This window comes from Bactrocera latifrons, unplaced genomic scaffold, assembly GCF_001853355.1.
Source record: "Bactrocera latifrons isolate USDA-ARS-PBARC rearing strain unplaced genomic scaffold, ASM185335v1 scaffold_127, whole genome shotgun sequence".
Lineage (NCBI taxonomy): Eukaryota > Metazoa > Arthropoda > Insecta > Diptera > Tephritidae > Bactrocera > Bactrocera latifrons.
This window is the reverse complement of record NW_017534708.1, coordinates 754362-765200: the sequence shown is the minus strand read 5'-3', so window position 1 is coordinate 765200 and position 10839 is coordinate 754362. Positions and strand designations below refer to the sequence as shown.

The 10839-nt window shown below is 38.6% G+C and overlaps 1 protein-coding gene across 1 annotated transcript in view; it reads right to left on the bottom strand.

Annotated features, from left to right (window-relative positions):
• Positions 1-4288: 4288 nt before the first annotated feature.
• The window catches only part of LOC108978771, a 41387-nt gene continuing 34836 nt past the window's right edge, over positions 4289-10839 (bottom strand). The window contains 3 exon segments of the mRNA XM_018949216.1: positions 4289-4554; positions 4609-4696; positions 4760-5419. Of these exon segments, the coding sequence (XP_018804761.1) occupies positions 4289-4554; positions 4609-4696; positions 4760-5419 (1014 nt within the window).

Sequence of the window (10839 nt, the reverse complement as noted above, 5' to 3'; positions counted from 1 at the left end):
GTTTTGACTTCAAACACCTCAAACACGAAGCTTTCTGTGCTTTGAATTTGCCACGAGTTTAYAATCTAAATTTACTCTCAATGATTTTGTCATTTGTTTCAACAAGTTCATTTATTTTTTATTTTCTTGTTTCCACCCCAGTTTTTCCATTTTTCTTCACTTTTTTATCGCAGGCTMGCCACTCTGCCTAATTGCATGTTAATTTAAAGGCGTTGTTATGCAAATGTCGGTACTTTTCCGCCATAATGTCTTGTTTCTTCGAAAGCTCAATGGCGTATTTAAACTCTTGTGATTCTTCGGTTGTCTCTTCCCTWTTAGTCGTCATGCTTATTCAGCGGCACTATTTGTGCTTCAAATGAAATTAATTTAATTGCTGATTTAGGCTAAAGAAATATTGAGGTTTCTCATGCGCTCTCTAAGTATATTAAAATGAAATTTATAAAGAAAGCTTACTTCGGTATGGTTTCTCAGATTTTATTAGTACTTATGATATTGCTGCAGTTACTTTTCAATTAAATATAAACATTATATGGGTTCKCATGAAGCACGGAGGGGCAGGAATAATAGTAGAGCTCTACAAACTATCGAGTACTTACTAGACTTAAAATGAGAGCTTTTTAAAAAATRTGAGCACATATTTGTCATTAATAAACATATTAAATTTTTAAGTTGCTCAATTGAGAGTTCCTTAACTGTTGCTTACTTAGCTGACGATATCTGAACTGACGTTAACTTAACAGATGATTACTTAACTGGGGGTTACTTAACTGGCAGTTACTAAACTGAATGGGTACTTAACTGACCCTTATTTAACTGACAGTTACTAAACTGATGGTTACTTAACTGATGATTACTTAACTTAAGGTTACTTAACTGATGGTTACTTAACTGACGCTTATTTAATTGTCGCTTACTTAACTGGCAGTTACAAAACTGAATTGTTACTTAACTGGCGGTTACAAAACTGAATAGTTACTTAACTGGCAGTTACTAAACTGAATGGTTACTTAACTGACGCTTATTTAACTTAAGGTTACTTAACTGATGGTTACTTAACTGATGGTTACTTAACTGACGCATATTTAAATGTCGCTTACTTAACTGAAGTTTACTTAACTTAACTGATGTTTACTTAACTTACGGTTGCTTAACTGATAACTGACTGATTGTTACTTAACCCACGATTAGTTAACCAAAGCAATCAGTTTCATCTCCGAACCTTAAAGAGGCAGCCATTTCAAAATTTTTYTCTGAAAACTGAAGAGGAAATCCAAGTTTCTGCAATATCAGTAATTCATGACTCAAGTCATGATCTAGTTGATTTCCCTTTCTTGGTTTAGTATTTTTCTAGATAAGATAGATAGCTAACTGTTACGAAAACAGTCTCCAACTTGGTAAAACAATGTTTATAAAGTACCAACATTTAGTTAGGGAAACTGTTTCGATCTGTGTCTGTGGAAGAAARTTTCATTGAGTAACTTGTAGTTTCTTTGTTCAGCAGAGACAGCCTGATAGGTATACTATATTCTTTATTCGCTATCAAGTGTAGACTTACTTTATTCTCTTAATATTCATCCTTCGATCAAATAAAGCTACATAGTMTGAAAAATKATTAAAAATATTTAATAGAAWGTAATCGTAAAAGTGTCTAAAGTTGCCGGAAACTCATTGAACAATTTAATCAAAGGAACATASWAWAAGTCTGTAGTCCGATTGTGACAGWTAAATTCAAAGGWTAACTTTTGAARARKAAAGTAATCCAWGCCARTGCCATAGCCTTGATTGCTCATCCGTAAAAATTTATTACYTGYTTTTTTACTAAATTGCGGTAATAWCATTTTCTAACACCATATGACGTGTATTACTAAATTTWAATCGCTCAACGTGCTTGCCATGCCAGTACAACCTCTGCCAATTGAAATATTCACAGTTCAGCCTAATAAGTACTTATTAGAAATAATTTACGTTTATAATGTATTTAGTTATTTGCGTCTAATTCTTAATATTATTATGCACAAATTATTACTAACTATAAAACACTTTTTATTATTTTTATTTTTCCTGAATTTTTAAAAATTGTTAACATTCACATTTTCACAAAGATTTTAGTCATATTGGGTCAGTAAAAGCTTGCTGCTGTGAGACTACACGTGAGTTTTTATCTACAGAGTATAATGAAGGTGATGTGTATTGGGTTGAAGGTGGTGAATAAGTTTAAGGTGAAGTTAAAGTTGGAGAAAATGGAGGTTAAGGTGGAGAATATGAGTTTAATTTTGGTGAATATAGAGTCGCAAATGTTGCAAAAATAATTGAATCTGGTGAATATGGAATAGAAGGTGGTACATATAGAGCTGAAGGTAGTGAATGGAGTCGAAGGTGTTGAATACAGAGTTAAAGGTGGTGAAGATGAAATCGGAAGAGGTGAATATGAAGGTAAATATGGACGTGAAGGTGGTGAATATARAGTTGAAGTTGATGAATATGAGGTTGAAAGTGTTGTATATCGAGTCGAAAAGGTGAGTATGTGGTTGAAAATCGTGAATACTCAGTTGAAAAAGGTAAACGTAGAATTGAAAGTTATGAATATGTAGTCGAAGGAAGCTGAAAATGGCGAAGAAAGAATCGAAGGTGGTGAATGTATTAAATAATAAAGGTGGTGAATTTAGAATTAAAAGTATTGAATATAAKGTTGACGGTGGCGCATATTGCTTTGAATGTGGTGAATACTAGATTAAAGTTGGTGAATATAGTGGTAAATATAGAGTTGTTGGTGGTGAATATGTAATAAAAGGTGATGAAAAAGGAGTCGATGTGGTGAATATGGAGTCGTAGGTCGTGAATATAGAGTTGAAGCTACTGAATAAAGAGTTGAAAGTGGTGAATATGGTATCAAAGGTGGTGAATATAGAKTTCAAGGTGGTAAATTTTCGTTTGAATTTGGCATCAAGCCGAAACCGATTCATTGGCAAGGTTTTTTTTATTCGAAATATGATCAAAATATGGATTTGGAAATRTGCAGTAAATATTTTTGATTAGAATTTATAAAAATTCTGATTTAAAAACTAATTATTATGGAACACTGAATTTATACTTAAGCACAACAGCAAGCACTATATACCCTACAAGATTAATTTTTTATTATCTACAAAAATTTATTTCCATTACTACATATACATAAAATTCAAGGACGCTAAAAATAAAAATTATAGCCTATGTCACCTACTTTTGTGGTACAAGTATTATTACATATATGCTTATTTTCGAAGTTTTTTTTAAACATATGCTTATAAAAATTTTCGGCGCTTAGAATAAAAAATAGTTGTGAAAAATAGTTGAAAATATTAATAACACGTTGAACGAAGTCGAATGAAGTTTCCTTTAACGGTTTCAGTTAACCAGCTGATTGTAGCATACCCTTAGGCGTTTCTTACAACGATTGTTTATCAAAYTAACTGTAGTGTACCTTTAGGTGCTGCAAAAATATATTTTCGCAATGCGATTGCTGGCATGAAAATGTAACTCCACTCAGCGCTTTTGTATGCTACAAAGTGTGGTCTATGAAGTCCCGATTTCGTGTTACATATGCGGGCTTGACTTCGGAATTATAAACTTGAACAAATTTTTGCTGTAGTTGAAGTAAATGTCTAAGGAATATGCATGGATTTTAGATTAAGTTAGGTTTTTAAAATGAAAACGCGAATAATTAATACTGAATACCAGCATTTTTTCAGCTTTCACGCCTACTATCTACAGCTACCTGTCAGCCGCSTTACAATTAACGAGCTAATGCATTACAATTAAGTCAGAGCATTAAATCAACATAACGTTGGCAGCTCTGGCAGCGCGCTATGAGCAGTAGTATGCCGTAAAGTTACGTAAAGTAGGTATTATCACACGACTTATAGCGCTTATATATTATATACACATCATAGCGCACATACAGTTATGTACACATACACGAGCGTCACGACGAAAATTTACATAACATGCTTACGACGATTGTGGCGTAGAATTTTGTGAAAATTTCACTAGCAGCATTGATGGCGCACAGCTAACGCCAGACTACTAACTATACACTACATACATACATACATACAGAGATCGCTTCAACCACGGCCAGTCGCAATGGTAGAGCCGCGCGCTTAGGCCACTTTGCTAGCCATCGTAGAGTGCTGGCGCAAAATACTCATTTCATTTCGTGCTGCAGTTTTGGCTTACTGCATTTCCGGCGCTGCTGCTGCTGCTGCTGCCGTTGCCTTGTCGCCTTTTGTTACGCTTTGTCATGCGCCTACTTCCGGTACTCGGCCATCGGCATCGCGACTAATACGGACATGCTGCGCGCCGGCGGACTATGACAAGCTACACGATTGGTGGTTAAAGTGTTGCTGCGACCACCAATGCCACCACCACCAGCACCTGTCATGGACGCGCCAGCACAGACGACGCCCCGCGCACAAAAGCGCGCCATTTGATTGTTTGCTAATATAACATTCTCCGCGTACTAAATATCCGGTATGCTGCGTCCGGTTGCCGACGCCACTGCAGCACTGCCAGCTGACATTTTGACATCGTCCGCACCGCTGACGCTGGTGACGCCGCCGCCGCCGCCGCCCAGCGCTGATTTATTTTTGGCACAGTTGGCATCATGATAGATATGTTCGCACAGTTTTGGCTCTGAACTGGAAAATTTGCTGAGCTCATAGGCGTTGAGTGTGCCGGTGCCGCCGCCACCACCACCACCGCTCGCATCGTGCAGTGCGGCTGCATGGCGTTCCTGTTCGGCCAACGCCAAGTTGAGATTCAGTTCGCTGTGTTTGCTAAACGATGTTGTCATTGTTGCGGTGTGCGGTGGCGGCGGAAACGTTTGCTGATGTGTCGGCTGATGGTGTGCAGCATAGTAGTGATGCGGCGCTGCGTGCGGAAAACTTTTCGTCAGCGCATGCAGGCTACCCGAGCTCACCGTGCGCTCCAGTATTTCACCCCAATACTTTTCGGAGAGCCCTTCAATGTCGGGCCGTACGCTAGTGAAAGTCATACCACCGCCGCCACCGCCGCCATGATGACTGTGCCCATGATGTCCGTGACTGCTGTTACTACAGCCACCGGCGCCGCTGTTGGCATTCTTGCGCGCCTGCTGTGATCCGCTGCGACTGAGACTGTTGGTGCGTGCTCGTGCGCAAATGCCCAGCACAGAGCCACCGCGTATACCACTGCCGCCGCCGCCTCTACTGCTGCTGCCGCCGCCACCGCTGGAGCTATTGCCGCCTTCGCTGCCATTGTTATCGCCAGCAGCATCGCCACCCTTTGGTGGTCGTCCGGTAGGCGGTTCCGGCGGCAGTGGCAGCGTTGTGATTTCAAAATCAGAATTGATGTGACAACAGGGTGATTTGTGTTCGGGCGTGTCCTCAGTGGGGAAGCACTGCAACGATAACAAAGTGAAAATGATAAGCAGTGTGAAAAAGGAGTGATAATTTATTGGCATCGAAATGTAGAAAGCTGTGCTTGCATAATTGTAACTGAAAGTGGGTTATAWTTTCGAATACACTTAGGGCTTAATTTAAGTTAAATGGTACAAAGAGTAAGTGTTGAACTCTCAACGGTTTTAGCATATTGAGAAAATACCTTCTAATAATCAATTTAAAGCTGAGATATAATATACTAATGCTAACAAGATAACTTTTTTGGGGACGTGCTGCTCAGCGTACTCCTTCATTTCTTAAATAGTGGATGTTTAGAATACGTTTAAGGATCGACAAAAATGTATTTGGTTCGAAATCAGTTAAGAAGTATCTGGAAATATGGTACGCCAATCGCCCTCGGTATTGTGGTATCTATCGTCCACAATTAGAGAAAGCCTTCTTGCTGAAGATGAAAAGCCTGCTGGTTCTTTTGTGATTTACTTTGTGCCAGAAAGATCTTGTGGCCTTGTCTAGTCTAGCTGCCCATCGCTATCTAAGCTCCGGCCAGGCAGCGCTGTCTAATAGTAAGCCGCAAGAGGGTAGTGGAGCTCAATCCCGTTCCCATTCTACTCTCAACGAGGCTTAGGCGGTCTTCTTTGTCAACTCAGCAGCTTTGAAGTTGCCAGCGTTTCCGCTATTGCCTATATCTAAACTAGTTTTATCCAGAGGTATATTGATGCCTTCAATAGTTCGACATTATTTAACCAGCCTCGAGCGCACGGTTTTTGATTTTGAGGCTGGTATTGACCCAGTACTGAAGGAGTGAATAGCAACTTTTCTAAAGCAGGTGGCAAACCTTCTCCCTAACTTTTATATATCCGCCAAGCAGCTCGCTGTACTAGCTTGGTAAGTGGAAGTTCTCACCCAACTATAGTTACTACTGCAAGCTACTTTCAGCTGCTGTTGGGAGAGAGTTTCYTCTTACATCTCCTTCGCAGGTATGATGGCAAAGACTAGACCGTCGGAACTTGATACAGCGACACTCTAATTCAAATGGTCCGTTATAAAATCAAAGCAGGCCATCCAGCTATGTCGACGTGTGCTAATTACAAAATGACATTAAGTGTCAATGTTATTGTGGTCTTTTATAACCAGCGGTGATGGTGGTTGAATGATTTCGAATGCCTTAGCATTTGTTCCCCTTTCTAGAGCCAAACAATTATCTCTCTTCTCAATGCTAACCTCCCAACGAAGCTTCATATTTAAGTTGACCCCGCAGTACTTCACCTTTTCCACAGGTAGGARATGAACATCTTTCACTTGAGGCAGTGCTATTTTTTATAGAACTCTCAATGGAGTCATGTGTAGAAGTTCACGCCAGTGAGGAACGTTCTCTGATTGCCATTCACTTGGGAGTGACCAGAAATGATTCTTTTACCAGCTCACAACTTCCGGTCTTAGACCAAGTATTCTCTGAGGAGAACATTCGATTGGTGGCGAACTGAAGTGAGAATCATCAACTCCATAGTGTTGTGCGGTGGGATTGGGACCCCCCATGTAAACAACGCCCCCAATGAAAAGGAACAAACATCCTCGCATGAGAGCCCCCCTTTTGATGACGATCTTTGCAAATGTGTTAAGGATTACGATTTAATGGTATGCACCTGGAATGTGCGGTCCTTTAATTAGGAAGTGCCGCCATCCAGCTGGTTAATGTCCATCTAAGAGTAAAGGCTAACATCACCGCCGTCCTTGAAATGCGATGGACGCTACAAGGACTGAGACGAATATGTCCTTGTGGAATTTACTACAGGGACCATATAAAGGAGCGCAAATTTGGAGATATCCCGTTGCCGAAATCATGCTTGGCGACTTTAATGCAAGGATGTGGAAAGAAGGTATCTTTGGCACAACGGAGGCTGATCGACTTTGAAGGGACCCCGAATTACGGTTATCTGTATTACTAGATTCCACTACAGAAAAATTAATGAAGACTCCTTGTTGTCTCTGGGACGAAAAGCTACCAACCARATCAATCTTGTTGTGATTGACGAAAGACAAGTCTCCAGTGCTTTGGACGTATGTACTTTCCGAAGACCTAACATTGACTCGGACCACTATTCAGTTGCAGCRAAGATTCCCACACGCTTCTGTGCAGGAAAAAAATTTACCATCAACAAACACAAGGCAAAATCCCACATGCTTCTCGACTTCGAGAAGCTGCAATCACAACAGACAGCCGAACGACTTTCTACTCAACTTGCACTCCTACTCTTTGAGAGCAGGTTCAGAGGCAGGATTTTGCTAAGTTGACAGTCCTTGGTTTAATAAAAGTCCGGGACCGTTCTGGTTTAGTAGACCCGACTGTTGTGGGAACGGATCAACAACACGGTATAAGAGAACTGTGGGATGGCTTTTCAAGCTYCTTACGTACAGCTGCAAGCGAAACCATTGCTTTTCGCAAAAACAAAAGATCAGCCGGTACGATGAGGATTGCCGTGACGCAGTGACGCAGTGATCGTAAGATACTCAGTATGGAAGCAAAGTCTTTAAGCAGCGTTGATGTAATTTTAACCCGCTAGACTTGTTAAAGAAACGAATGCAATCTCTCACAGTATTAGTTAGAGTCCATAGTGATTTATTTGAATCTCAGATTATTTAAACCAAATAGAAAGTGAGGTTAGATGTTGCCAACTACTTAGTAAACGCTTTGTATAAGTGCTCAAAGTCTTCATTTTCCTTATCAAAAGAGTAATTAAGGCTGTGAGCAAAATAAGATTAATTTCCGTGGAGTTCATAATAGGTGACAGAGCAAAAGGTGAGTGTAGAAATGGTGTGTAAATGAGTGTACGCATTATTGGTGTTATTGCACGGCTGACTGTATTTACAATGCCGGTCAATGGCACAACGACGAGTGACTTAATTAAGGCACGTTGAAAGTGAATAAATAAACCAAATTGATTTCAACCAAGCAATCAATGTGTTTGTGTTGGTGGTGGTGAGGGGAAGGGGAAGTGGAAGATGAAAATACAAAAGTGTATAGTCGATGAGTGAGTCTGTGGYGAAAATTTATTGCTTTCTGAATTCATTAAATAAACAATAAAGGCTTTGACTTTCTCACTTACACAATACTTTTTGCGCACAAGGCCCAACAAACTCCCACTCTCTGTCTTTCTCTCGCCCTCTCCCATTTCACTTAYATAAATACAGATATACAGTTACGCATTGTGGCATAAATTAAATGCCATTTGATTTGAGTTCATTGATTATAGSAAATATTTTTGATTTATTGTCATTTGAGTGCGAAATAAATAAATGCATGAATTTGTAGCCTATCCATAGGCGCATACTTGCTCATACCTATTGGCTTTTTACTGTTATTGTTATTAATTACTGCATGATTTAAGTATTTATTTAACGATAACGCTATAAAATTACACTTGTATATATTTTTTATTGAAATTATTGCAATTTTACTTTGTTTAAACCGAAAAAAAATTTTATTGAAGAAAAAAGTCACTTGCTTTGTCAAAATTGCCCGCACTTTTCATGGCAATTTTGCTTGCTGATTGCATACATAATTTATTATTGAAAATTGGCARAAAACTTAGTTATACAAGCTGGCTAATAGCATGCAAATGCACAACAACAATAGCGTAGAAAATAATTATTTGCCMAGCGATGCTGTGGATTGGCCAGCGTTGCGCAACAAATTGCTTACAAATTTTTGTTATCCAAACTCGCTGTCGCACGCAGCCGTGCAGTTTTGTGCAATTCAATGGTATTATTTACTATTAATTAGCATTATTTTACGGTATCTCTGCCTTTCATATGATAGCCTTTGACATATAATTGATGAATGTACGCAATTTGGAACATTTAACCACATTTAACGAATTATTGCTCGGCAGAGTATGCTTGAATGGCATTTAGAGCGCAGTAAGTTTGAAAGCAATAAAAGAAAAATCAAATTGAATCTGTTACAAGCTTATTAGGTTGCTTTCGGAATACAAAACAACATTGTCTTGAAGAGTCTGGTGGTCAAACTGTTTTTATTTAAATGTAAATAGTTTACATACAAAGAACTTGATTTTGATCGCTTGGTTTATATGGCAGCTATATGCTATAGTTGTCCGATTTAAACATTTTCTATAAAGTTTAAAGCATTGTTCAGGAAATTAATTTTCGTTGAGCATCGTGAAGATATACATATTGTTAAATAAAAAAGTTTTTCATGCATGGACTTGATTTTTACTGGTCAGTTATTATTTTCAGCGGCAGCTATATGTTATTATTTTCTGATCTAAAGAATTTCTAAGTATATTGTACCATCCCTACACACAATCAACTATGCCGAAATTCATAAGGATATCTCTTTAAATAAAAAGGTTTTATATTACATATATTCTATTTTACAAACATTTAATTTCGATTGTTCAGTTTGTGTGACAGCTATAAGCTATGGTAGTCCGATTTGAATAATTTCTTCAGATATTGCCACATTACTTYCGACAATAACTCTTGCCAAATTTCATGAAGATATCTCTTTAAATTAAAAAGTTCTTCATACAAAGCGTTGATTATGATTAGTCGGTTTATATGACAACTATAAGCTGTAGTGGACCTATACCAATAATATATCAGTAAGGTTGTAGCATTGTGTTAGATGATAAGACATGCCAAATTTCTCGAAGATATCTCGTCAAATTAAAAAGTTTCGAAATAAGCACTTAATTCCGATCGTTCAGTTTGTATGACAGCTATATGCTATAGTGCTCCATTCCATATTATTTTATATTAGCATTATGGCATTGTCTTTAATAACGATCCATGGGGAATTTCGTGAAGATATCACATTAAATCGAAACATTTTCCGTACAAGTATTTGATTTCGGCGAAAAACTGCGAAAAGTTATTTTCAACCAACCAAGGCCAACTTTACTTCATTAAGGAAGTTCTGCATTAACCGAAACAAATGGTAGTCCGACGGTGCAAGATCAGGGCTATATAGAGGATGCATTAAAACTTCCCAGCCTAGGCCACCCAGTTTTTTCCGAGTCATCAAAGATGTGTGTGGTCTAGCGTTGTCGTGATGGAAGTTGAAGACCTCTCTGTTGATCAATTCTGGCCGTCTTTTTCGATTGCTTGCTTCAATCTCATCCGTTGTTGACAGTAAAATGTAGAGTTAATCGTTCGACCAGGCTGGAGCAGCTCAAAGTGGATGATTCGTTTGCAATGCCACCAAACAATCAAGGAATCAATCCTGGCTTTGCGACCATTTGTTGAGTTTCATAACGCTTGGACCAGGATCTTTTTCACTCACCATTGTGATATTTGATCCACTTCTCGTCTCTTGTTACCATTCGCTTCAGAAATGTTTCGATTTCATTTCGTTTCACCAAAGAAACGCTGATGTTAATTCGATCCATTAAATTTTTCA